The 26,887-nt window shown below is 46.4% G+C and overlaps 1 protein-coding gene across 1 annotated transcript in view; it reads right to left on the bottom strand.

The window, feature by feature from the left end:
• The window catches only part of ASB18 (ankyrin repeat and SOCS box containing 18), a 71,060-nt gene that overhangs the window by 38,649 nt on the left and 5,524 nt on the right, over positions 1–26,887 (bottom strand). The window contains exons 2-3 of the mRNA XM_031008892.2: positions 9,304–9,426; positions 5,786–6,053 (exon numbers count right to left, since the gene is read on the bottom strand). Coding sequence (XP_030864752.2) covers positions 5,786–6,053; positions 9,304–9,426 — 391 coding nt within the window. The remainder of the gene's footprint in view (positions 1–5,785; positions 6,054–9,303; positions 9,427–26,887) is intronic.

Raw genomic sequence — 26,887 nt, forward strand, 5'->3', positions numbered from 1 at the left:
TATGTACCTAATAATAGAGCTTCAAATTACTTGAAACAAAAACTGACAGAACTGCAAAGAGAAACAGACAAATCCACAATTATACTTAGAGAGTTTGACACTCTTCTTTCAATAACTTGTAAAACAAGTCCAATGAAAATCAGCAAGGATATAGAAATATTAAACAACACGGTTAGGCAATTTGATTTAATTTACATTTATAGAATACTCCATTGAACTACTGCAGAATATACATTCTTTTCTAGTATACATGAAACATTTATCAAGGTATAGCATATCTTGGATCATAAAACAATTCTCAGTAAATTTAAAAGGACTAAAGTCATACAACGTAAATTTTCTAGCCATAATGGAATTAAATTAGAAATCATAAGATATCTGGAAAATCCCCACATATTTGGAAACTCAATAACATACTTCTATATAACCCATGATTCAAAAAAAAAAGAAAATTAGAAAGTATTTAAAACTGATTGAAAGTAAAAACATATTAAAATTTGTGGGATTCAGCTAAAATAATATGTAGTGAGATATGTATAGCACTAAAAGCCTATATTAAAAAACATGAAAGTTCCTGACTCAATGACATTAGCTTCCACCTTAAGAAACTAGAAAAGAAGAGCCAATGAAACTCAATGTGAGCAAAGAAAGAATAATAGAGAGTATAGTGGAAATCAATGAAATAGAAAAACAATAGAGAAAAACAGTGAAACCAAACGCAAGACTTATTGGGAGGAAAAGAAGACAAATTCTAGTATCATGAATGAGAGAGGTGATATCACTATAGAATCTACAGCTCTTAAAAGGACAATAAGGAACAACTTTATGGCAATAAGTTAAACAACTTAGCTGGAAGAGGTCAGTCTCTTAGAAAATACAAACTATTAAAGCATTAAAGCTCACTCAAAAAAAAAAAAAAAGAAATAATCTGAGTAGCCCTATAGCTAATAAAGAAATTAAACTCATAGTTAAAAACCTTATTACAAAAAAACATGTCCAGATAGCTTTACTGATGAATTCTACCAAACATTTAAGGAAGACATAATTTTATACAAGGTCTTCCAGGAAATAGAAGAGAAGGGCATACTTCTCAAATTATTTTTTCTCAAATTATTTCTGAGACCAGCATTACTCTGATGCCAAAACCAGACAAAGATATTACAAGAAAATGAAACTACAGACCAATATCTTTCATTAACATAGATGCGGATACTAAATATTTTTTCCAGCAAACCAAACCCAATAATATATAAAAAAGGATAACTCCTCATGATCAAGTGTGGTTTATCCCAGGAATGCAAGGTTGGTTTAACATTTGAAAATTAGTCAATATAAATTATTATATTAACAGACAAAACTTACACCTTATGATTATCTCCATATATGTAGAAAAAGCACTTGAGAAAATTCAATATTAATTCATCATACAAACTGTCAGCAAACTAGAAACAGAAGGGAGTTCTGTATCTCTGAAAAAAGGAATCTGCAAAATTTTACAGCTAATATCATACTTAGTGGTGAATTAATGTTTTCCTTAGGATCAACAGGAACAAGAAAAATTATCTGCTCTCACCACTTTTATTCAACATTGCACTGGACGTTCTAGCCAGTGCAATAAAATAAGGAAAAGTAATAAAAGGCATCTAGATTGTAGAAGAAGTAAAATTGTATTTATTTGTAGATGACATGATTGCTTACAAGAAATCCTGTGGAATTCTACTAGAACAGTGAGTTTAGAAGGGTTATAGGATACAAGGTCAATATACAAAAATAAATTATTATACATTTCATATAGTAGTTACACACAATCAGAAATGGAAATTTAAATATACAGTTGACAACAGCATCAAAAAATGAAATAATTAGGGATAAATCTTACAAAATATATGCAAACCTTGTTCCCTAAAAACTATCAAACACAGCTGAGAAAAGGAAGAAATAAATAAATGGAGGAGTATATTGTGTGCATGATTTGAAAGCCTCAATATTTTTATTTTTATTTTTCTCCAAATTGATTTATAGATTTGGACAACATAACCCAGGAAGCTATGTTGTAGAAATGGATGAACTGAATCTAAAATTCATCTGGAAATGCAAAGGAACTAGAATAGCCAAAACAACTTCAAGAAGGAAGAACAATGCTTGAAAACTTATACTACCTGACTTCAAAATTTATTATAAAGTTACAATATTCAAGACAGTATGGTATTGGTGTTAAAACAGGCAAATAGAGCAATGAAACAGAATAGAGATGAAGGGGGATGGCTCTGCCATGGCAGCCTGGTGACCCTGCACATATCCACATAGGCCACAAAGCAAAACCGGAACCACTACTTAATCTACGTCTTGGTAGAACACCTGGATACTCCTGGGTTGGAAGCTTGTAAGGAGTTGCTATAAGACCCTTGCCCCCTCCCCTGGCTATGTCCCCTAGGAGGCTGCTATGAGATGGTTTCTCAATGCCTTCTGGATCCTGAGGAGGCAGGGACCTTCCTGCTTCAGCCCCTTCAGAATAGAGATACAGGCTATGAACCTCTCAGCTCTGACCTAGGCATGGCTGCTCAGAAATGGGGTATTCTTCAACTTGCATTGACATCATCCAGCCCCTTTTGTCTAGGTGTTATCCTTTGTGGTGTGTGGCATAAAGATTGTGAGGAGCCAACACCACTGGCTACTCTTCCTTTCACTCTTTATGTAATAGAGTGGCTCCTCCCGTCTTCACCGGGTGAACCAGTCAGACTTTGCCCTGCTTTGCACATGCTTGACAAGAGAGCTCAGAAATAAACTCACGCATATATAGTCCATTCATTTTTGACAAAGGTGCAAAGACCGTTTGGTGGAGAAAGGAAGGGTTTAGATTCACAAATACTTATTTTCGACTAACAGTGCTGGAACTGTCAGATATCCACATGCAAAAATAAATAAATAAAAGCTTCAATCCCTACTTCACATCATATTCAGAAATGAACTCAAAATGGATCACAGACTTAAATGTAAAATGTAAAGTTATGAAATTTCTAGAAGAAAATATAAGAGAAAATCTGTATGACCTTGGGTTAGGCGAATTTTGTTTTAGATATCATAACCCAACCTAATCCTTAAAAGAGAAAAAATGGATAAACTGGACTCCATAAAAATTAAGAACTTCTGTTCTTCAAAAGACATTGCTAAGAGAATAAAATCTAAGCCAGAGACTGGCAGGTAATACTTATCAATCACATATCTCACAAGAGATTCATATCTAGAATATCCCAAGAAACCTCAAACTTAAATAAGAAAACCAACTCAATTTTAAAAATGAGCAAAAGATTTGAACCAACACTTTACCAAAGAAGATACAGTCATGTCCCTTATAACAATGGTTTTGGTCAACAACAGACCACATATACAATAGTGGTCCCGTAAGATTATACTGCACGTTTTCTATGTTTAGATACACAAATACTTCCCATTGTGTTACAATTCCCTACAGTATTCAGTACAGTAGCATGCTGTCCAGGTTTGTAGCCTGGGAGCCAGAGGCTTAATCATATAGCCTAGGTGGGCAGTAGGCTATGCCATCCTGGTTTGTGTAAATATACTCTATGATGTTTACACAATGATGAAACAACACATTTCTGAGAATGTATCCCCACCGTTAAGCGACAAATGACTGTATGTGGATGGCAAGTAAGTTCATGAAACAATGCTCAACATCGCTAGTTACCAGGGAAATGGAAATCAAAACTATAACAAGATATGTGTACACACCTATTAGAATGTATACAATTAAGGCCTGACCATACCATGTATTGGTGAGGCTGTAAAGCAACTGGAACATGCAGACATCGCTGGTGCTGATGTAAAATGGTACAACTTTCAAAACTAGTTGGGCCATTTATTAGTTATTGTTATTATTATTTGAGACAGGGTGTCAACTCTGTCACCCAGGCTGGAGTGCAGTGGTGTGAACATGGCTTACTCCTGTGCTCAAGCGATCCTCCCACCTCAGCCCCCTGAGTAGCTGGGATTATAGGTGCATGCCAACATGCCTGGGTAATTTTTGTATTTTTTGTAGAGATGGGGTTTTGCCGTGTTGCCCAGGCTGGTCTTGAACTCCTGGACTCAAGTGATCTGCCTGTCTCAGCCTCCCAAAGTGCTGGGATTACCGGCATGAGCCACCGCACCTAGCCTAACAGTTATGTTCTTAATCATGCCATGTGACCTAGGTATTTATTCAAAATACATAAAAGCATATGCCCATTCAAAGGCTGGCACACAAATGTGCATGATAAAAGACCCAGACTGGAAACAATCAAATGTCTCCCAACATCTGAATGGATGAACATAACATACTGTGGTTCATCCATACCACGAACCGCTACCCAGGAATAAAAGGAATGAACTACGGACACACACAGCAACACAGATGAATCTTAAAATAATTATGTCGAGCGAGAGAAGCCAGATAAAAGACTGCAGATTCCATTTATACAAAATTCTAGAAAATTCAGACTAAGCGAAGTAATAGAAAGCAGATGCTAGGGATGGAGAATGAGAAAGGGGCCAGTGGGAGGGAGAACCGTGGGCACCGCGAGGCCACAGGGGGAATGATAAATATCTGCCCTCCATGGACTGCGGGGTGTTGCACGAGTGTATAAGTCTGCGGAATTTATCAAATTCTACGCCTTAAACACGTGCCGCTTGCCGAATGTCAATCACACCTCGGTAAAGCTGCTTTTAAAGAGCATTGCTAGAACCTTGTTTCCTTCCTCATTCTCAAGACTGGCGGGGGTCCACGTGGCCCTCTGAGTCCCCCCCTCTGCTCAAATGACCTTTCTTAGGTGGGTCCCCTGCCTGAGTCCCTGAATGCCCAGCAGTCCCGCCTGCCTGCGTTGCTGCCCCTGCTGGGCCGGACATCCAGGCCGGACAGTCGGTGGAGAAGCAGCAAGGGCGATGAGGTTTCTGAGAGCCGCGCGGGTTCCCAGCACTAAAGGTGGGCGACTTTCCTTAATCTTCCCCCAGAGACAGAAGGCCATGCAATGACAACTCCAAGGGCAGGGGCTGGAGCATTTTGACTAACAGAAATGTCAGGATGACACAATACAAGCCGAGAAACCCCACACGAGTCCTGTGCAAAGACACGTGGCCCCGCTGCCTTCCCGAGACGCGGAGCACCCGCTGGGAGGGCGCTCTCTGGGGACGGGGGCTGCGGGACCCCCAGACCCCGAGCCCGGGCGCGAACTGGCTGCGCGGCCGCTGGGCCTCCCTAGAGGCCGGCACAGCTCCGCTTCCGAGCGGGCCTGGAAGCCCCGCCCGAGGAGCTAACCATTTATGTCACACTGTGACAATTATTCTGCATAAAATTATCATTAAAAACCCTAATTTTTCAGCCTCCAACCCCGCCAGTGGCCTTTTAGCATCCCCGGCGCCGGCGGCTGGGCTGTGATCACCGCGCTCATTACCTCGGCGTGGCGCCTCCCGCGCGCGCTCGCAATCAAGCGCTAATTAAACCCGCGGGGGCCGGGGCCGGGGCCGGGGCCGGGGCCGGGGCCGGGGCCGGGGCGCGGGGCGAGGGCCGGGAGGTGCCAGGTCTGGGGTCCCGGGTCAGGGATCTTGGATCTGGGTCCCGAGGCAGGGGCCGGGGTAGGGACGGGGCGGATGCGGGTCTGGGGATCCAGTGTGCAGAGTCAAGGGTGCGGGGGCTGGGACGGAGGCGGAGGCGGGGTCGGCGGTCTCGTGGGGGGAGGCGGGCGTCTGGTCTTGGGGCGGGGCGGACGCCGCGGGCCTGACCCGAGGTCCTTACCCGAGCGAGGCGGCCGTGCGGCAGAGGTGCAGAGGCGCCAGGCCCTCGGCGCTGAGCAGGTCGGGGTCGGCGCGGTGCTGCAGCAGGAGGCGGACGCAGGCGGTGTGGCCCCCGAGGCAGGCCTCGTGCAGGGCGCCGCGGCCGCCGGGGCTGGCGTCTGGGTCTGCGCCGCGGCCGAGCAGGTGTCGCACGCAGGCGGTGTGGCCGTGGGCCGCGGCGATGCACAGGGGCGTGGTGAGCTCACGCTTGTACTCCAGGGTCCAGAGGCCTGCGGGGAGGGAGGTGGGATGTAAGGTCGGGGGAGGTTAGTTGTGGTGGTGGTGGGCGGTGTTCCTTAAGGCCGAAAGAAAGTGAAGCCGTCTCTTAAAGGTAGGTACCAGGTAGGCATGTAGGGAGAAGAGGATAGAATCAGAGACGCACACAGAGACAGAGAGCAGAGAGACACACTGGGAAGAGACAGGCATAGACAGAGGAAGAAATACAAAGGAGAGATTGAAGGCTAAAACCGAGCTAGAGAGATGGGGCGCCAGGTATTGAGAAGCAAGAGGATTTTGCCAAATACGGGGGTGACTGGGAAATGGGGTCAGTTAAAAGCTGTCCAAGCAGGGTGCATGGTAGGCGAATTTAAGTGAGGAATTCACGTGTTCCAGGCCCTGAGTTAGGGCAGCTTGAAAGAGGAAAGTGGGTTGTGGAATTTTCCCGAATCCAGCACTCCCTTAGCTGAGCTCCAAACTTGTCCCTTTATCATTAAGAAGAGACAACAGACAAAACAAACTGACCCACACATCACCAAGGTTGTTCAAGAAAAGGACTCAGAGAAAGTTTAGCTCTCTTGCAAGTGGCTGAGTTTTCAGAAGCACACTTTGATGTGGTGGTCCACATTCAGCACAATCCTGGTTTGTTTCTTTGCGCTTTTTAGGGGTGTGTGTGTGTGTGTGTGTGTGTGTGTAGGGTTGCTTTTTCTTGAGGGATGAATGGAGCAGGTGCTATACATTTTTACTTCTCTGAAAACTTTGGCACTTTCAAAAAGCCCGTGGAAGGTTGTTAGCGGCCAGGAGCGCTCGTGGAAATGGGGGATGTAGTCCCTGGTGAATACACATCAAGGGGCAGGATTTCACATGGCAGGAAGGCCTTCTGATAATGATGGAAGAATCGATACTGTGGCTGTAATGAGCCGCAGAGGAGACCCTTTTCACAGGCCACCTCCTTCCCAGGACCCATGCTGAGCAGCCTTGAAAGTCCATTCATTAATTACCTACCTGCATGTGGTGCCGAGTTCCAGCCGCCCTGAGTCCCCAAGGCCCAGCCTGGAGCTTGTGCACTCAGTGGGGGAAGGGGGGCCTGTGGGACTGGCATGGAATGGTGGTGGCAGAGGCCCCAGGGACATGGACCTGCATGGGTTTGAGCTGCCCTTCCCAGTGAAGACCAGGTCAGATCTGGAGGGGGTGATGGATGTAGTCTATCTACATTGTTATCCCTGTGATAACAATAACCTACATTCCTGCAGGTGCCAGCTCTTGGTTTTTTGATCGATTTGTTTTTCTGAGAGATGAAAACTACTTACTGCCTTCTCTGGGGAACGCTAAATCCCCAACCCAGCCCCACCCTACCCTGGCGCTCAGTAAACCCACCCTGGATTCCTGAGTCTTCTCAGGGACTGATGGGAAGAAGCCATAGGTGGGGATCTAGCTCAGCCACAGCGTGGGCCAGCACTGTCTCCAGGTCCTTGGCGATGCAGTCAGGAAGCCTGAATCAGCTTTCTGTAACTCCCGCCCTCTGGTCCCAGTTCTGCCACCAGGAGGGACATGAATTAAGGCTTCTCTGCATGTGGTGTGTCCCTCTAAGCATCAGCTCCCCCATGTCAGTGCTCTCTATGACTGTGGGCTGGATGGGCCAGCATTCCATCATGGAGGGGCACCGAGATGGTGGCCACTGGGGACCTGCTCCGTGTACTCAGATCAATCCCTTCCCCACCAGGGGATCTGGAATTGGCCACTGGGAAGTCTTTTCATGGGAGAGCACATGGGGCCACTGCTTTCAAACAGGGTCTGGTCGTTTCTGCTGCTGGATCTGCTGCAGGGCAGTCGGGTGTCTGTGCCAGAGGAGGCTGGAATCCAGGCAGCCTGAGCTTGCCTCCCTCTCTTCCCAGCCTGTGTGGAGGCCTTGGGCCACTACTCACTGTCCGGGCTGCCGTTTCCTCAGTACCAGCCCACATCCCTTTGCTGTGGGCGTGCTCCAGTATCCTGTTGTCCAGGTGTACCACAGGACAGCAGCAGAACTTAGGGGTGGGAAGATTTGGGAGGGAAAGAGGAAACTGATTTTGGATACAGAATGTGCAAATGATGGGTGAACATGACTATCTATTTGAAATGTGACATTTGTGTGTGTGTGTGTATGTCCAGGGCTGCAGTTGGTATTTTTGGTCTGGGATAGGTGAGGGAGAGGAGGCCCAGAAGGGGTCGGCTGCGACATGCAGCCCCAACAGGAACTGCCATTTGCCTTTCCTGCAGCCCCCACCGCCTCACTGGTTGGCAGGAGCTGCTCGGCCCTCTGACAGTGTTTTGAGTTTATTCTCTTCTCCCCGTGTGAGGTATAAACAGAACTGTGTCAGTTCTTTGGAAGCCAACCTTCCACATTCTTTGCCTGCCAGAGCTTAAGAGTCAGGGACATGGGACACTGGCCGCCGGCCACTGACCTCAGATTCTCAAATCCCATGGTCTGCAAGAGCTGCTGTAGATTCCAATGCATGTGAAACTTCTTGGTAAATATGTTGCATCTGAGCCGGTGGCGGGTGGGGTGCCCAAAGCAGGGTGCCAGCCGAGAAAGCCCTGGATGCAGCATGGTGGTCAGCAAGTGTCTGCACATCCTGAGTGGGCAGGGGGAGGAGGGGACCTCTTTCCACTTGGGAGGTCTGCTTGTCTGCCCAGCGCACAGTGACCATGTTCAGGCAGCAAGAGCACCTGCAGACGTGTATGAAGTCAGGACCTCTGGTTTCTTCCTTTTTCCTTCCCCATTCTTGGGATTCCCCAGATTCCAGGAGGAGGATCTACAGAGAGCCCTGGGGTCCTGCCTCTACTGATGCTGGCTGTGCCCCTGCTATAGCTGTGGCATTTGCAGATTCATAGAAGGACCGCACACAGAGCTGTGTGCCAGAGGCTGCTCCGGGCGCAACTGAAGGAGAGACTTTCCTTCTTCAGCACCCACCTCCCTGGCTGCCAGATGCAGGCACAGGCAGCTCCGCACCTAAACCAATGCTCCTTTGTAAAGACAAGAGGCACACCCAGCGTCATCAGATAGGCATTCCCACCAATCGCTGCTTTGCCTTTCCAACTGGATCTCTTATAGGCCATCACCTAAAACCTACACTTTACTGTGAGCAAACTTCATCAGATGTCCTTTTCCTGTGTACGTTAAACCCGGTGCCACTGTGCCCAGTCTACACACGGGAGCCTTACATTCCCAGAGAGTATTAGTAGCCCCTTAAAAATAAATGACTGAGCTTTAAAGAACAAGAGTACCTGATAGTCCAAACGTGGCTGGAGATTTCACCTGCCATTCCATCTCATCCTTATTGATCTCAAACACCACATTGGCATCCTGGAAGAACTGGTCCATGAGGGGCTTCAGATGGTCCAGGTCCCCTGTGACCAGGGCAGTGTGGTACTCCTGCACCGGGGACCCTGCTCTAGCTTGAGGCTCCTTCTCTGTCTTTTGAAATATTTGAAGTTTTCCTCTCACTGGCCCTGGCTGTCTCTCCATTGCAATGCCGTCGATTTCAGAAGAGTTCTTCAGGAACAGGAAAGATGGTCTTATGGAGTGTGAGCTATTTCTATTGTCATTACTCAATTGTCATCCAGTTGGGGCTTGATGGTGGTATATTTATAACTCCTGTGGGCTCCGATGTGATAATGGTTACTTGATATGACCGGGGCATGTGAGCACTGGGATGCCGCAGTACTCAGCCACCCCCTTTGTGATGATATAGATGCTAACTCTGGAGACAGACACATCTGGATAGCTCCAAAGCAGCTCTCCATGCACCGAGGGCAGACTCCCAGCACACATTTAATTGTGATGGACTCATTTATCCTGCTGTTGGGCAGATGATTCCCCAGTCTTAAATAGCATTGAATTTACCTGTTTATGTGGAGTAAGTGACTCACTTACAAAAATGACTTTGGTCACCAGAATACTTAGCAAATAAGTAATATCCTCTCAGATTTTTTTTTTAAAGTACTATATTTGGAATCTGGAAATAAAAGTCTTATGCTCAGAGGAAAGAAACAAGTATTTATGAAGCACCCAATGTACACCAGTTGCTTTTTAAGTATTACCATATTTATTTCTTTACTCCCGATAACAACCACATGAAGGAAATAGCATGGCCACGGCCGCTTGGCAAGTTAGCAGCTGTGCTATGATTGGAACCCATGTGCGTCTGTCTCAAGAGTCCATCCTCTGTCCCCCACGCCACTCTGCTGGCTTCCAGTTGCATCAGGTAGGACCTACTCAGAACTGGGCCAGCACTGTCAGGAGCCACTTTCCAGAGAGGCCTCTTGGCTGCCCAGGATTTAGTCTCTCTCCAAGCGAAGGCGGTGCCAGGTAGCAGGACCTACTCTCAGGGTGATAGGGCTGAAAGGGTCTGTCTGCTGTCACTAGTTGGCGATCTCCACTCCCAGCTCTTGTATGGTTTGGGTGCTATGAATTGTTTGTACATTTATAAATAGTTGGGAAAAATCAAAAGAAGAATAATATTTCATGATACTCACTGCACCCTCCACCTCCTGGGTTCAAGTGATTCTCCTACTTCAGCCTCCTGTGTAGCTGAGATTACAGGCATGTGCATGTCACCATGCCCTGCTAATTTTTTTTAAAATTATTTTTCGTAGAGATGGGCTTTCACCATGTTGGCCAGGCTGGTCTCAAACTCTTGATCTCAAGTGATCCGCCCACCTCGGTCTCCCAAAGTGCTGGGATTGCAGACATGAGCCACCGTGTCTGGCCAATCCCAGCACTTTGGGAGGTCGAGGTGGGAGGATTTGTTGAGTCCGGGAGTTTGAGACCAGGCAAGATAGCAAGGGTACCCCCATCTCTACAAAAAAAAAAAAAAAAAAAAAAAATTAGCTGAGCATGGTGATATGCACCTGTGGTCCCAGCTATTTGGGAGGCTAAGGTGGGGAGGATCACTAGAGCTTGGGAGGTCGAGACTATAAGGAGCCATGATTGTGCCACTGTACTCCAGCCTGGGCAGTGGAGTGAGACCCTGTCTCAAAAAAAAAAAAAAAAGGGGGCTGGACGCGGTGCCTTACGCCTGTAATCCCAGCACTTTGGGAGGCTGAGGCAGGCGGATCACGAGGTCAGGAGATCGAGATCATCCTGGCTGACACAGTGAAACCCCGTCTCTACTAAAAATACAAAAAATTAGCCGGGTGTGGTGGTGGGCGCCTGTAGTCCCAGCTACTCAGGAGGCTTAGGTGAGAGAATGGTGTGAACCCAGGAGACGGAGCTTGCAGTGAGCCGAGATCGTGCCACTGCACTCCAGCCTGGGCAACAGAGCAAGACTCCATCTCAAAAAAAAAAAAAAAAAGAGTAATTACTACCTGAAATAAGTGAAGCTTGTCTTTCTCGGTTTGAAGAGTGTCTTTTTGCTTTTTTTCCCGTCCATGTTCTCTGTTGCCATGACCAGTGATGAGCAGATGTGTGTTCCAAGGGTTGTGGCCACCCTGAGGATGTGTGAAGGAGGCCCCACTGGACACTGAAAATGACCAGGTTCCAGATAAGTGTCCCTGGGTGTTAGGAGGCTCCATAGGACAGATGCGCGGTTCCCAAATACATGATCTGGGGCCCTGGTACCTGTGAGTTTCTTCCAGGGACAGAGAACTGATCCCTAAATGTGCGTCCCTTGCTGAAGATGAGAAATGCCACATTTTTTTTTCAAATGAATGATAACAGTTCTTTATTAGTAACTTATGAGTTATTTACTACAGTTTGGTTTGGTTCAGGGTTTTATTTTATTGTCAAAAAATTAAATAAGCTCATTTTTTTCTTGTAACATAAATAATATGCAATTCCTTCCTTTTTTTTGAGACAGAGTCTTGCTCTGTCACCCAGGCTGGAGTACGGCGATGTGATCTCTGCTCACTGCAACCTCCGCCTCCAGGGTTCCAGCGATTCTCTTGCCTCAGCCTCCTGAGTATCTAGGATTACAGGTTCTTGTGACCAAACCCAGCTAATTTTTTAATTTTTAGTAGAGACAGGGTTTCACCTTGTTGGCTAGGCTGGTCTCAAACTCCTGACCTCAGGTGATCTGCCCACTTTGGCCTCCCAAGTGCTGGGATTACAGGTGTGAGCCACCGTGCCCAGCCTGTTTTTCTTTCTTTCTTTCAACCATTCTTGTTTTTCCCCACCAGGAAGTTGGAATGGGCCAATGATGGTGAGCTACAGAATTCTTTGGCCTGTGCACATGAGTTACAATACAAACTATATGAGCAGAGGCTGGAGGGAGGTGAAAGGGTCAGGAGGGCTTTGCCTGGATGAGCAGAGAGAAGAGCAGTGCAGTATGGGCCCAGGAGGGCTAAGCAGACCCTCGCCCAGGGAGGCGGGCATAGCATAAGCCCCCATTTGCTCACAGCCAGTGTTAGACCTGGGGACCCATGGGATCCCATCCCCACATGGCGTTGCAACCAGGAAGCAACAGCAGAGAATCAACAGGAAAACAGATGTGAAATCAAGGAATAGAGCTCACTGGGCTGTGCATCCTTGGTCACAGTCGAGCTTCCTAAGCCTCCTCTTACGCCAGTTTCTTCTCTCTCAGTCTTCTCTGCACACAAAGGCTGCCTTGTGACTCCCCCTACCCCTCATTAAGTGCCCCCCAACCTCTGAGTGCCCAACCAGAGCAGGCTTTCTATGTGGGCTCTTTATTTGGAAGAGTAACCTGGCCTTTGGGTTGCCCCTTTCACCAAGATCTTCTATAACTAAGGAGTGCTCAGCAAAGGGAGACCTTTGATTTTCCTTTCAAGAGATTGCAGCAAAGGGTGGAGTAGAAATCGAACACATTTATGGTTTGATATAGATGTGTTTTGACCCTTGTTGTAGAACCTTTGTTCTGACCCCTGTTACAGGCATGAGTTTATGTGCACAGACTGACCCAAGGCCTGGAGGTTCACCCAAATGATAAAACCCACCTCTCTTCTACAAAGGAGGGCTTCAGGGGTGCTGGGTGGGGAGGGATGAGGCCATGTTTGGCAGTCTATGATGCAGGGGGATAAGGGACAGAGGCTGTGCTGTGAAAGCTGAGGGGCTCACACGGGTGAGAGTCAACCTCAGCTGGGTGTTGGGGGAGACTTGGCCATGACCCAAATTGGTTGCCACGGGGGCCATAGGTTTATTTTTTACCATGTTTATCTGACCTCTGGGCAAAGGCTCAGCTCTGGGGCTGCAGAAGGGCCCACTGGGCTTAGCTCTTGTGGGGTCAGGGCTAGCTGCCCTTGGGGGCTGCTGCTCCCTGGACACCCACTGCTAGTGACTCTGTGTCAGGTGTATCCCTGCAGGTCGATACCCTTGATGTCATTTGCAGGTGAGGAAACTGGGACTCACAGATTCAGTTACCTTTCTCAAGATTTCTCAATCCTGACATAGCCAGTGCCCAAGCACCTTCCCGTGAGTAAAAGGGCTTCCTACCTTGCCCTCACCGTTGTCCCTGGAGCATGCCACACCTTAGTATAGGGGTCTGCAGTCCCCAGATAGTGCCTTCGTCTCTCCAGGTGTCTGTGCAGGCTGTTCCTTCTGCCTGCAGTCCTTATTTTACCTCCTTGTCTGGCCAGCCTCGCTCATCCTCCAATACAGCTTAGCCTCCCTTGACCTCCAAGACCAGTCCTGATGTCTGTCCTTGCACTCTAACTGTGGCACTGGGCGCTCTACTATTACTGCTGGTTCCTTGTCTGTGTCCCACTTCACCATGAGCTTTTTTGGAGGACGGTGGGGGCTGCTGCTTCCTCTCTGGGAAGTTCTTCATGCCCCGCATGGTGTTCCACACAGAGAAGGTCTTCAATGCCAATAGTGAAGAGAATGAATGGACTGGACTCTTTGAAACTTGCTCAACATTAAAGCTCCTCAGTGGTTCTTGCTCTTATTCTTGGCCATCTGTTGCCTTTCACCCTAAGGGAAGAACACCATAACGTGGACGCTCGGCTGGCCTAGGTCAGGTCTCAGGTGCTCAGTGTGGGGACCTACCTCAGATCTGTGGGCTTTACTGCACAGCCCACCTTCCCCCACATGTAGAGATCCTTACCAGGTTTTGTAAGAAGACCTGGCCTGGCACAGTAGCTCATGCCTATGATCCCAGCACTTTGGGAGGCCTAGGTGGGTGGATCACTTGAGGTCAGGAGTTCAAGACCAGCTTGGCCAACATGGTGAAACCCCATCTCTACTAAAAATATAAAAATTAGCCTGGTGTGGTGGCACATGCCTGTAATCCCAGCTTCTAGGGAGGCTGAGGCAGAAGAATTGCTGCTTGAACCTGGGAGGCAGTGGGCTGAGACCATGCCACTGCGCTGCAGCTTGGGTGACAGAGCAAGACTCCGTCTCAAAAAAAAAAAAAAAAAAAAAAGACCTTGGCTACTGTATGCCCCCTGAGAACTCTTTAAAACTTTGTTTCACATGTTTTTGAAGTTCATCTCCCTTATCCACATCATCAGTAGCAAAAGCAGCATCAATGTCATCAATTGGAACAGCAGAGATTTTTTTTTCAAAGAGCCCACTGTGTGCCTAGGACCCTGCTGGTGCATTGGAAAATGCATCAGTAAAGAAGAAATAGACCATGTTTGTAAGGACCTTAGAGCCTTCATCGGAGATCAAATGCATTTGCATGCATAAAATGACCAACAGTTAACACAGTGGAGACCACTTCCCTTCTCAAATGTCCACCAGAACAGCATGATGGGCTTCGGTCTCATCTCCTTCCCCCTTCATTTATGTATTCTGTAGTTGCACTATTCATTTTCCCACCAATATGAAGCTCTTTGGGTCTTTCCTTTCTCTAAGCATAGCCATTTTGCCATTTTATTTTTTCTCAGACTAATTGTTTGTGATTGGATAAATTTCTGAAGGACTTACTCATGCACAGCTATAATCTGATCCAACTGAGTTTCACTTTAACAAATTTCCTGATGCCTGATATAGCTTGTCATTGGTTATTTTTAAAAGGGATGGGACACTAGAGGTAAGTCCAGGGATAAAAGCCATTCCACACTGCACCAGACGCTAAATTTAGCTTTCCAGTGTTATTTGTCAACAGCTTCCTAAGTATCCAAGTTTGATTTCAGTAGGCAAGGTGTAGTAGTCAAGAAACAGACTCTTTTTTTTTTTTTTTTTTTGGTGACAGCATTAAAAATAGCTCATGGTAGATAGCATTAGTTCATAAGTAAGACATGCAGATTACTTCATAAGCATGGCAGAGAGCTGTCTTTTTTTTTTTTTTAAAGAACAAGAATAGCCACATGTTGATGATTGCATTAAAACAAACAAACCTGAAAACCAACTCATTCATTCATTCATTCATTCAATAAGCATTTATGTAATCTTTATTATGTTTTAGGGTGAATCTTAAGGTTTGAGGGTTTGGAGGCAAAAAACCTAACAATACCCCTGCCTGCAAGGATCAAACAGGAGAAAGCAAGGAGCAGAGGACTCCAGAAGACAGAAGTTCTTTAGGTTTCTTTCCCAGCAGCTGAATGATGCCCTGTAGTTACGTGAATAACACTGTTTTCTGACCCAGTGCTCTTGACTGCGCTCTTTGTTGCCTGCCGCCTTCACATTTATCTATAGCTTGCTTGGGTCAAGTCATTTTAATCTCATTATTTTCTTGGTCCTCACCCTTCTCAGCTTAGTCAAAGCCAATACATAGCCTCAAGATACAATTCAGGTTTTATCTTCTCTGCCAACTTTAGTACGTATCCAATGCAACTTCTTCCAAGAGTGCATTTGTGTATGAAGTTGCTGAACAATTGTCCAAGTCTTTGAGGAATTGTGATAAAACAAAAGAAGGACCGGAAGACTAGAGGTTTAGTTTTCAAATGGAAAGAGACTTCGGACAGACTCGTGATCTTGACATTAGACCTGGGCAAGATCCCTATGTGGATTATGAAAAAGATTGTTTGGGAGTATTTAGAAAACAGAGTGGAGTCACTTGCAGCTCCACGAGTCACTAGGAACATGTCAGGGTGGACTAGAATTTTCTTTTGTGACAGGGTTATCATAAATATGCAGACGGGGTGTAGGCAACAACCTGCAATGCCAGTTTCATGACAGCCTCCTGGAAAAGATGGAAACAGTGCGAGTCTTTCTTTGGGAAACTCTGGCTAAATAATGCAAACTGGATAAATAATACACGTGATGCCCCAACAGCAGTGGTTCAAACGTTGGCTGCAAAAAAGAATCACCTGAGGAACTTTAAAACACATGATGCCTGGAGCCCACCTGGTAGTTTCAGGCATAATGGGTTGGAGGTGCAGCCTGGGCAACAGGACTGTTAAAAAGTCCCCAGGTGGCTGGGTGTGGTGGCTCATGCCTGTAATCCCAGCACTTTGGGAGGCTGAGGCAGGTGGATCACCTGAGGTCAGGAGTTTGAGATCAGCCTGGCCAACAGAGTGAAACCCTGTCTCTACTAAAAATACAAAAATCAGCTGGGCAATGTGGCGCACGCCTGTAGTCCCAGCTTCTTGGGAGGCTGAGGCAGGAGAATCGCTTGAACCCGGGAGGCAGAGGTTGTGGTGAGTTGAGATAATGCCACTGCACTCCAGCCTGGGCAACAGAGCAAGACTCTGTCTCAAAAAAAAAAAAAAAAAAAAAAAAAAAAAGAAAGACAAAAGAGTCCCCAGGTGCTTCTAACCTGCAGCCAAGGTTGAGAACCATTGCTGTGAAAGGCAACCATGGAATCCGTGACCCTTGCAATGTGGTGTGGAATGCCTTTTATCCCTGGACTTACCCCATTTTGTGTGATACATATCGTGATTTGAATGAATTTGTGGAAGGGTAGCTATCAGATGCGTGGCATGGAGCATGATACAGCCAAGATTCCAAAAGGTCTCCACAGGTCAGAGCAACAGGCTGATTCAATCAATGCCACAAGGCAGCATTCAAACCGCAGGCCCATAGGAATCTGTGGTCCTTGTGAATCGAATGACTGAAACAGCTATTCACTACTAGGGGTTCCCCGTTTGGGGCACTAGAAGTTTCTTTCTCTTGTTTTTAGGTTAAGAGGTTGTTGGTTGTTTTGATGCATTGATATTTATACCCAAATTTAGATGGCATAAATGCAGCAAATTATTTGAAAACACTCAAAGCATGTCTGTACAGTAAGAGTAACTCGTGTCAGACAGATGTCCATTTAAGTTCCCTTTCTCATTGGGACTCTTGGCTTTGTAGAACTGAGAGTCCCTCTGAGAACTCCAGAGAGCCCCTGTGCTTTGCTTCCTGGTGTTGTCCTTGATCTCTATGTTTGCTTGCATTGTGTACCTTCTGCTCTCCTCCCACAATGGCGGCGACAATTGGCTTCTTTGATTTTTCTTGGTTGGTTGGTTTGTTTTCAAGCTAGCCCACTAACAGCATCACTTAGTGTATCTGGCAATCACACTGAGGATGTGAAGGGGTCTGTCACAGTTTGCACAGCCTTATTCCACTCTCCACTTCCATTTCTGTTTCCATTGTCTCTGGTACAGCCATGGAAATCCTCCCCCTTTTTTCTTCAGTGTTGTTCTGTGCACTGCTAGGGCCTGTGGGGTTTCAACGTCTATTCCAGGGTGTTGGTCAAGGAAATGCTTCTGGACAAATTCAATGCCCTTCTTGAAAGAGAGGGATTCTGATGAATATAATTTTCTCCAAGCCAGTACATTTAGTATTTTTAGTTCTTCAAATGGTGTACTTATTTGACAGAGGAAGCTCATTTGTGTGGGTGGACTGTGGCAGAATACTAAACAAATGTAATTGCTGTGGTCTTTTGTTGCAGACCATGAAGTGAATTTAGGAAAAGGAAGGCAAGAATCCAAGCAGGAGAGGAGGCCCAGCTTGTGTCTGGCTAACTGAGTGAATAGACTGAATTTCTCTAATACTAGCCAGGTAGTCAAGTGGATTAAAATATACTTTTGCAAAGAATATTTTGGAGACTTAAATAATAAGCGTGATGTTTTGTCTGCAGGAGACACAAACATGAGTTCTTTATAATTGAGTCCTATAGTGGAGACACAAACATGAGTTCTTTATAATTGAGTCCTATAGTGTAGGTAGCTAATGAGAGGGAGTTTTTGCCTCTGGATCAAATGAGATGAAAAAGGTAAAATCCACCTTGAAATTATAATGGGGTATCCACATGGTAGTGTTTAAATGGTAACTATTATTTTCACGTGACATTGGGATCTTTTCTTCTTGCCATTGAGTTGACTAGTGATTTTCCTTTCCCCAGAAGCCTCCAAGGATTAATCCAGCTGAGGCTGAAACCTGGAGCTGGTGGGCTTTGTGGCAGGGCCAGGCTCTTTCTCCATGGCCACAACTTTCCATGCCTTCAAGCCAAGAGGTAGAGTTTTTGAGGCTGCAGGACACCCTGCCATTTTCTCTTGTTCTTGGGGAATGGCAAATGTTCAGATTCTTTCCTAGGTCATTGGCAAATGTCTGGTTTCCTTCTGGAAGTGTCCAAGTGGACAGACAGGGGCAGGAAGTCATTACTCTTGTGGACATTGTGAGATTCCGTGCATTCTTTCTTAAATATGCCAGTGCACGTTGTTGACCTGGTCAATTTCCTTCATCCCTTTTTTACCTGAAGGGTTTCTGTAAATGGCCATGTACTAAGTCTGACTGGATTCTGGGATAATAACATCACTACCAACTGGTGCAGCAGCCCCAGGCCTTCCAGTGGAGTTACTTTCACACCCTTTTCTGGTTTTTATTCTTCCTGTTTTAACGTCTAAAGCCACCTTTCCTTCACCCCACTTCCTGCAGAATTAAAAAAACATATTTTAAAAGTAAGAAGCTGGGCAGGTATATAAAGTTCTGCTTTTAAGAGTTCCAGGACACATCCATCCACCAGAGTTAGTCACATATCAAAAATGTTATCAAATATCAAAAATGTTAAAGTATCTCAACCTCCTCTCTGAATAACAATGTTAGCACAGCACACCTCATTTAACAAAACATTAAAACATTTTACTTCCTCAGATCAAGTGCATCTATTAATAATGACTTAAATTGTCTGTGCTGATTTCACATTATTAAGAAATCTCATTTCCATCATGTGGAGGAACACAATAAGGGAGGAAACAACCTCACTAACTTATTTTCCCGTCACTGCTACCAAGCCCAGTGCAGATAATGCAGAACAACAGTCACTTCTCATTATTAATGTGATCTTATCCAAAGGTCAAGTGCCGCTTTCATTGGCAGCCCAGGAGGGCTTTTTTGGAAGCTCAGAAACAAAGATGCCCTTGAACACTGTGTATCCGCTGTGGATGAGTGCAAAACGCAGCGGCCCAATCCTCAGCGTGCACAACCACGAGTAAATAGCCCTGGAAGGACATTTATAGACTCTGGGGACATTGCTGGAAAGCATATCATTGAAGCTCTCCCTGATAAAGGTGACGAAGTTTCTTTACAACTGGCGTGGGGATTTAATTACATGATAAAATTGCAGCTCCTGCCTCTTGAGACAAATTGCATGTTCAGACTGATTGTTTTTTATGAATCTCACACAGGGAGAAAAATACTTCTCTCTTGAAGTTGGTTTGCTTTGATTGTTCTGCCCTGTGATCCTTTATATCCCTTCTAGAAACGAGAAGTTTACCTATCCTGCAGTTGAGAAGGGCGGCGGTCTGGGAGACAATTTGGTCGACACTGCATTCAGCAAAGTGAGGCCAGTTTTGTCTGATGGAGTTAAATTCCAGAGTTAGAACTTTAAACTTCAAACGGAAAAACAGGAAAAAAAATGATAAGAACTATAAGTGACTGCTGAAACACTGGACTGCTAATCACGTTCAATTTTACTAAAAATACAAGTGAAAAATGACAAGAGATCTTTTTGCCTATTGTGAAAGATTTTTTAAAAGTCAAGTTTTTGAAGAGTTCAGTGACACTAATGCTCTCCCAGTTTGCAGGTGGGAGGGTAAATTTCTGTTCAGTTTGGAAATGTTCTATACTGAGTTTACATGTACAGAGCATTTTTCAGGTACAAGAAGCTTACAGAAATAAATAGTAGAAATCTGGCCAGGCGTGGTGGCTCATGCCTGTAATCCCAACACTTTGGGAGGCTGAGGCAGGTGAATCACCTGAGGTCAGGAGTTCCAGACCAGGCTGACCAACATGGTAAAACCCTGTCTCTACTAAAAGTACAAAAATCAGCTGAGTGTGGTGGTGTGCGCCTGCAGTCCCAGCTATTCAGGAGGCTGAGACAGGAGAATTGCTTGAACCCAGGAGGCAGAGGTTGCAGTGAGCCAAGATTGCGCCACTGTACTCCAGCCTTGGCAACAGAGTGAGACTCCGTCTCTCTCTCTCTCTCTCTCTCTCTCTCTCTCTCTCACACACACACACACACACACACACACAAAGTAGAAATCCTTGCCTTTAAGGAGTGTTGAATTGAGTGGGAGGGCAGACGTGGCCACCATCAACTAGCGGTGGAATCAGATCACTGCTATATGGAGGTACAGGTGTTAAGATGAGGATGCCTCAAATAAGGAATCAGAGTGATGGGGTAGGGATAGGGCCAGCTTCCCCCTAATGTGGCATCTGAGCAAAGTGACAGGGAGGTGTAGGACACGGAAGGTGCATTTCCTCCCCAGGATGTCTGTTTTCTCCTCTTGATCTATTGCTGCGGGGAGCTGAACCCTATGTTCTGGCCTGAGCAAGAGGCAGGTGTCACTAGCCACCACGCTATGGCGCATGGGGACACAGGTGCAGTCAGGAAGGCAGCCAGCCCTTTGATGATGTGGAGGGGTCAGGCAAAGGGGCACCTGAGCAGGAAATGAAGCCACCACAGACAGCAGACCTGTGATTCAGGGCTGAGAGGAGAGGAGGGGCCTAGATCCTTTGGTGGACACAGAGATGAACCACCCAGGCCCCAGCTGTAGGGAGGACTTGTCACCCCAGCTGTCAGCTCCTCCACGGTTTGCCTCAGCTGCAGAGCTGCCTCACCCAAGAACACTCCTCCCAATGTGGCCAGATCCAGTGATGGATCCAGGTGCAGCTAGAGCTGTCCTGCCATTTTGGCCCCATGCAGGGAAAACTGTGACAGGTCATCTCTGTTCCAGAGCTGCCCCTGGGGTCAGCCAAGGCATGGTTAGGCGGTGTCAAGGATCCCCACCGCCCTCGCCAGCCTGGCTTTCTAGGTGTTGATCCTAGGAAGTTTCCTGCCAAACTCCGGTCAGCACCCAATGCTGATCCCTGAGCTCACGAGCCACTGGGAGGATGGTGGGTGTGTTGCTGGCACACAAGAGGACAGGAAGCAGCAGAAGAGGCAGATGGGCAAACGCCAGGAAGGGACTGCGGGCTGAGGTGTTGTGGAGATGTGGCCTGGACCAGAGTTTCTCAAGCACCCGAGGTGAGGGACCAGGGATTTTCTTTTCTGAGTCTAATTTGTTGCAGTTTGATTCTCATTCAAGGGGCTCAGTCTTTATTTTTGTTTTTATTTTTTTAAGGACAGCGTCTCACTCTGTTGCGTAGGCTAGAGTACAGTGGCAGTCATAGCTCACTGTAACCTGAACTCCTGGGCGCAAGTGATCCTTCCACCTCAGTCTCCTGAGTAGCTGGGACTATAGCCACTTGCTGGTTAATTTATTATTATTATTTTTTTTTGTGGTGGGAGATGGGGTCTCACTGTGTTGCCCAGGCTGGTCTCTAACTCCTGGCCTCAAGTGATCTTCCCACCTCAGCCTCCCAAAGTGCTGGGATTACAGGCCTGAGCTACTTCACCTGGTCTGATTCTCTTTCAAAATACAATGAAATTAGTTACCGGCAAAAATAAAACCGAAAAACGACAGGTAATTACAAGTCTGCAAATCACACACACGGGTGTTAGGTTAATGTGTTAAATTGCTGTAAACATGTCTAAATACTTACTGTCAATTTCGGTCAAACACTTCCCAGAGTGACTCCCACCTCCTACCACATTCAGAGTAGCCCCTGTGACTGTTCAGCCTCTGGGTGGGTGCAGGGATGCCGGGAGAGAATGGCAGGGATGCCAGAGTTAGCTCAGGGTACATCTTTAGGCCTTTGGATGCCTGTTATAAAATTTAAACTGTGTTTTGGTGACAGGAGTCACCAAACTTTTTCCATAAAGTGCCAGATAGTAAATATTTTACATTTTGCAGGTCATATTGTCTCTGTGGCAACTGCCCAATTCTGCCACGCTCACATGAAAGCAGCCATAAAGAATATGTAAATGAAGGAGGTGGCTGAGTTCCAATAAAACTTTATTCATAAAAACAGGAAGCCAGCCCACAGGACATAGTGTGCCAGCTTGCTGTAGGCAGTACAGAGCATGGCAGCTTTGTGGGAAGAAGAGTTACATGAGCATCGCCATATATCGAACTGATTGCACCCTTCTCTCTGCACACGTTTCACCCCTTCGCTCCCATGGAATCTGCTCTCTATTCTCAGAGTAAACCTGACTCAACAACAGGAATTGAGCACCCAGGCATGCGAGCCCACACAGCTGACTCCCTTCTATCAACTCTGCCCTTCTTCTGGTTGGCTGAACTTCTTGAATCTATAAACTTACGTTTTTTACCACTAAATTTGGGAAACGTTTGGTAGTTATTTCTTTAATCATATTTTTTCCACCCTGCTATTGTTCTTCTCTTTCTTGCACTTTAGTTGTGTATGTTAAACCTTTTATTTTGTCCCACGGATCCTGTTCATTTAATTTCCCATCATTTTACTTTCTCTTCTTCAAATCAAATATTTTTCTATTGATGTTTTCAAATTTGCCGGCTCTGTCTTCTGTCCTCTTCCATCTGCTGTTAAGCCCATTGTTGATGGGAACAAGACCAGCCCTAGCTTCAAGGGAAGTGGGTGATCGGGTTTGGATTTGTGTCCCCGCCCAGATCTCATGCCAATTGTCATTCCCAATGAGGGAGGTGGGGCCTGGTGGGAGGTGATGGGATCATGGGGGCGGAGTTCCCAGGAACGGTTTCCTGCCCCGCTTGGTGCTGTTCTCAAGATAGTGAGTGAGTTCTTGTGAGATCTGGTTGTTTAAAAGTGTGTAGCACTCGCGACCCCACTCTTTCTCCTGCTCCTGCCCTGTAAGCTGCCTGCTCCCCATTTGCGTTCCGCCGCGACTGAAAGCTTCCTGAAGTCTCCCCAGAAGCCGAAGCCGCTACGCTTCCTGTACAGCCTGCAGAACCGTGAGCCAATTAAACCTCTGGTATTTCTTTCTTTTTCTTTTTTTTCTTTCTTTGAGACAGAGTCTCATTCTGTCGCCCACGCCTGAGTGCAGTAGCGCGATCTTGGCTCACTGCAACCTCCTCCTCCCAGGTTCAAGCGATTCTCCTTCCTCAGCCTCTTGAGTAGCTGAAATTACAGGCGCCCACCACGACGCCCAGCTAATTTTTATATTTTTTGTAGAGACGGGGTTTCACCATGTTGGCCAGACTGGTCTTGAACTCCTGACCTCAGGTGATCTGCCCCCCTCGGCCTATCAAAGTGCTGGGATTAGAGGTGTGAGCCACTGCGCCTGGCCTGGTATTTCTTCATCACAATGCGAGAACGGACTAACACAGTGGGGAGATGTATTTCTTTTTCAGGTGGGCACATTGCATGCCACAGGGATTTTGCTGGTAAAGCAGGAGAGGAGGGTGGCTGTGAGGGAATAGCTAGCAGCTGGTGGCCTCTCCTGGCACCTGTCCTTTCTCCTCTATCTTCTGCTTTACCTAAGTAAAAGAGTCAGGTGTTTTCTTTCCAAATTAAGATGACCTCATTCCTTTGCTGAATGGCTCCTCATGGCTTTTCCAAGTAAATGTAAACACCTGTGTCTAGAATGTGTAGCCTCAAACAATATCGTCCCAATCTCTTCGCCTGGGGCTTCCTCTCTTCTCTGATTTACACACCCAAGTCCAAGTTGCGTCCCACTTCCCTGTCCCACGTGCCATGCCTTGGGTGCACTACGTTTCCTGCTCGCCTCCCTTTATCTGGGCTTCCTTCCTTTGGATCACAGCCTCCCAGGAACATGCTCCTGTTTCGAGGGTCAAGTCAGAGGATTTCTACAGTGTTCTCCCTGTGCTATTTGGTGCATTAATATTTATTTTTTATTTATTTATTTTTAATTTCTGTGTATTCATTTTTTTTGGAGACCGGCTCTCACTGTTGCCAGGCTGGAGTGCAGTGGCATGACCACGGTTCACTGCAGCACCTTCCAGCTTAAGTGATCCTCCTGCCTCAGTCCCCCAAGTAACTGGGACTATAGGTGTGTGCCATCATGCCCAGGCTAATTGGTGTATTTTTTGTAGAGATAGAGTCTTGCCATGTTGCTCAGGCTGGTCTCAAACTCTTGGGCTCAAGAGATTCGCCCACCTTAGCCTCCCGAAGTGCTAGGGTTACAGGCATGAGCCACCATGCCCGGCCCATAAGTATTTATTAGGTACCTAGTATGTGCAGGATGTGGCAAATAAGACAAACCTAGTCCCTGTCCAATATCCAGGTGCAGAGGTTGGCATTAAAAGATAGTGGGGCATTGGATGGGAAGCTAGAATCAGGCTATAGAGAGCATGCCTGCCATTTCCAATTAGTTCCTTCGGAATGTTTATTTCTCAAGCAGAGCACTTGTGGCAGGAAACTGTCGTCATCTCAGAAAGGTAGAAAAGCCTCTTCGCTATTATTCTCATTGCTTTTTGTTCTTTCCAAACTCTCCAGTGTGCTTGGGAGTGATGCTAATAGATGGATGTCATCAGCATACATTATTTCTTTATTAGCCCGTTTCTCAATTTTGATTCTGAAAATATCCTGATTTAGTCTAATTGCAATTTCACTGTGTTCCACAGGCAGTGACAGTTCATACTTGGGGGGAGCTGAGACGCGACCCTGTAGGATTTTTTTTCTTGTCCATATGCCTTTGAAGCCGGACCATTAGCTCTAAGGCATGCATCTCATCTCATCACAGTGTCATTCAACCTGCTTCTGGGGAAAAAAAAGAGCCTAGGGTGTGTGTCTCGTAGAAAGCAAAGAAACATTTTAATTCTAGGTGGTGAGAGATATTTTTCTGTATCTAAAGAGAGGGCTGCCGCAGCAGCCATTTTATTCCTAAATAATTCAACTATATTCAAAGATAATCTGATGTTATTGTAGGAAAGTGTATTTCTAATAAATTCCACTTGATCTGGGTGAATCAATTCAGGCAGCGCATAATTGAGTCTGTTAGCAAGGACTTTAGCAAGAATTTTGCAATCAGCGTTAATTAAGAAGATGGGACAATAATTTGTGCATAATTCCGGATCTTTTCCTGGCTTGTGAATCAAAGTAATAAGAGCAATGCTCAGGCTGGTGGTGGGATAGTGTCATTAGGTGCTGATTTATAAGTACTTAGAAAGGTTTAATTTCATTTTGCTTCGAGCAGGGTCTCCCTGCCCCCACGCTTTCTGGTGGAGTGAGCAGTCAAGACAGCAGAGCGTTTCTCCTCCTGCCTGCCCTGCCGTGGGTGACCTCTCGCTTCCCATTTCTGTTTTTATTCTCCAGCCTAGCACCCCACTCACTTGCCCGTGATTTTTTTGGATTATTTTTGCTCAATGATTTGAAACCAGGGACTCTATCTACTGAGATTGTGTGCACGTGTGCATGACTCTCTCTGTGTGTGTGTGTGTGTGTGTGTACATATGCATATGTGTGCATCATGTCAGATTAAAGGGTTGTAGACAGCTTCACTGGGAAGTTTTTTCAGGGGTGTTCCTGCAAAATGTCTCTGGGTGGGTAGGCAGCAAGAGCCCCTGACTACAAATCAGGAAGCATACCTGCTCCTGCTCTGCTCTTAACTGGCTGTTGACCAGCAAGTGAACACAGGTGAGCAGCAGTGTTCCCGTCTGTAGAACGCAGCTGTGGGATGAACTACAGGCACCGTGGAGCACGGGAAAGGGCACTGGGTTTATATTGCCAATTGTCTGTGGAACCCAGGGTGTGTCATGCAACTTCTCCAAGCCTCATTTTCTTCAGCTGGAGGAGTGGAAAGGTGAGAGCTCTTGGAGATGCTCTCAGCTGTTCTCCAGGGAACAGCAGGGGCTTGCGGCATTGCCAATTCCTCCTTCTTTGCCTCTGTGTAGGACCAGTTTCAGTTTGAACATACCCTGATTTGGGGACTTATTCTTCCTAAGCCTTGAGCCAAGCTGCTGCTTAATCTGTGCATATGAGTTCGTAAACCAGCTTCCTATGCACCTTCCAGCTGGTATCCTCACTGCCTACTTGACCTGAAACTCACCACTGGAGCCCTTCCTTGGAAGGCGGGGTGTGGCCCACACAGGCCCCTGTTAGAATCCACCATTCCTGGGAAGGCAGTGGGGGTCGGGAGGCTTTGTTGATCCCCTCCACAAACACAAGCCATTCGTCTTAGAACCTGAGTTAGTCCAATTGGTAAAGATGCTTAGAGATGATCCAGACCAATCCATTTTTGAAAATGAGGAAATTAAGGTTCAAAGAGGTGGTCTGACATGTTCAAGGTCACACAGGTCACGGGAGAGCTTAGGCAAGAACCTGGGTCCCCTTCCTCTCAGTCCCTTGCCCTTCCCATTACACCACATCTTGGCACCATCATCAGTGGGTACGCTCTTGTCATTGCGTTGGAAAATGATTCCTCTGAGGCGGGAGCTGTGCTCATTTAATTTAGAGTCAACCATTTGGTTTGTCCTGAGTGATGTTATTCTCCAGGCATAAGGAAGGATGTCTGAGTTAAAGGAGTAGGGGATATGGCCCATGTGTCATGGTTCGCCCTGCATCAAGCCTTTGATGAGAAGTCTAATTCTGCAAATGGACCCCATTTTCACATGTGTGCACATGTCCGTGGTGTGTTTACCCACACTCATTCCCCACCTATACATGAGGCTGGTGAGATCTCCTAATAAAAACTCAATTAGTATTTCTTTA

The sequence above is a fragment of the Gorilla gorilla genome, chromosome 11 (genome assembly GCF_029281585.2).
Source record: "Gorilla gorilla gorilla isolate KB3781 chromosome 11, NHGRI_mGorGor1-v2.1_pri, whole genome shotgun sequence".
NCBI lineage: Eukaryota > Metazoa > Chordata > Mammalia > Primates > Hominidae > Gorilla > Gorilla gorilla.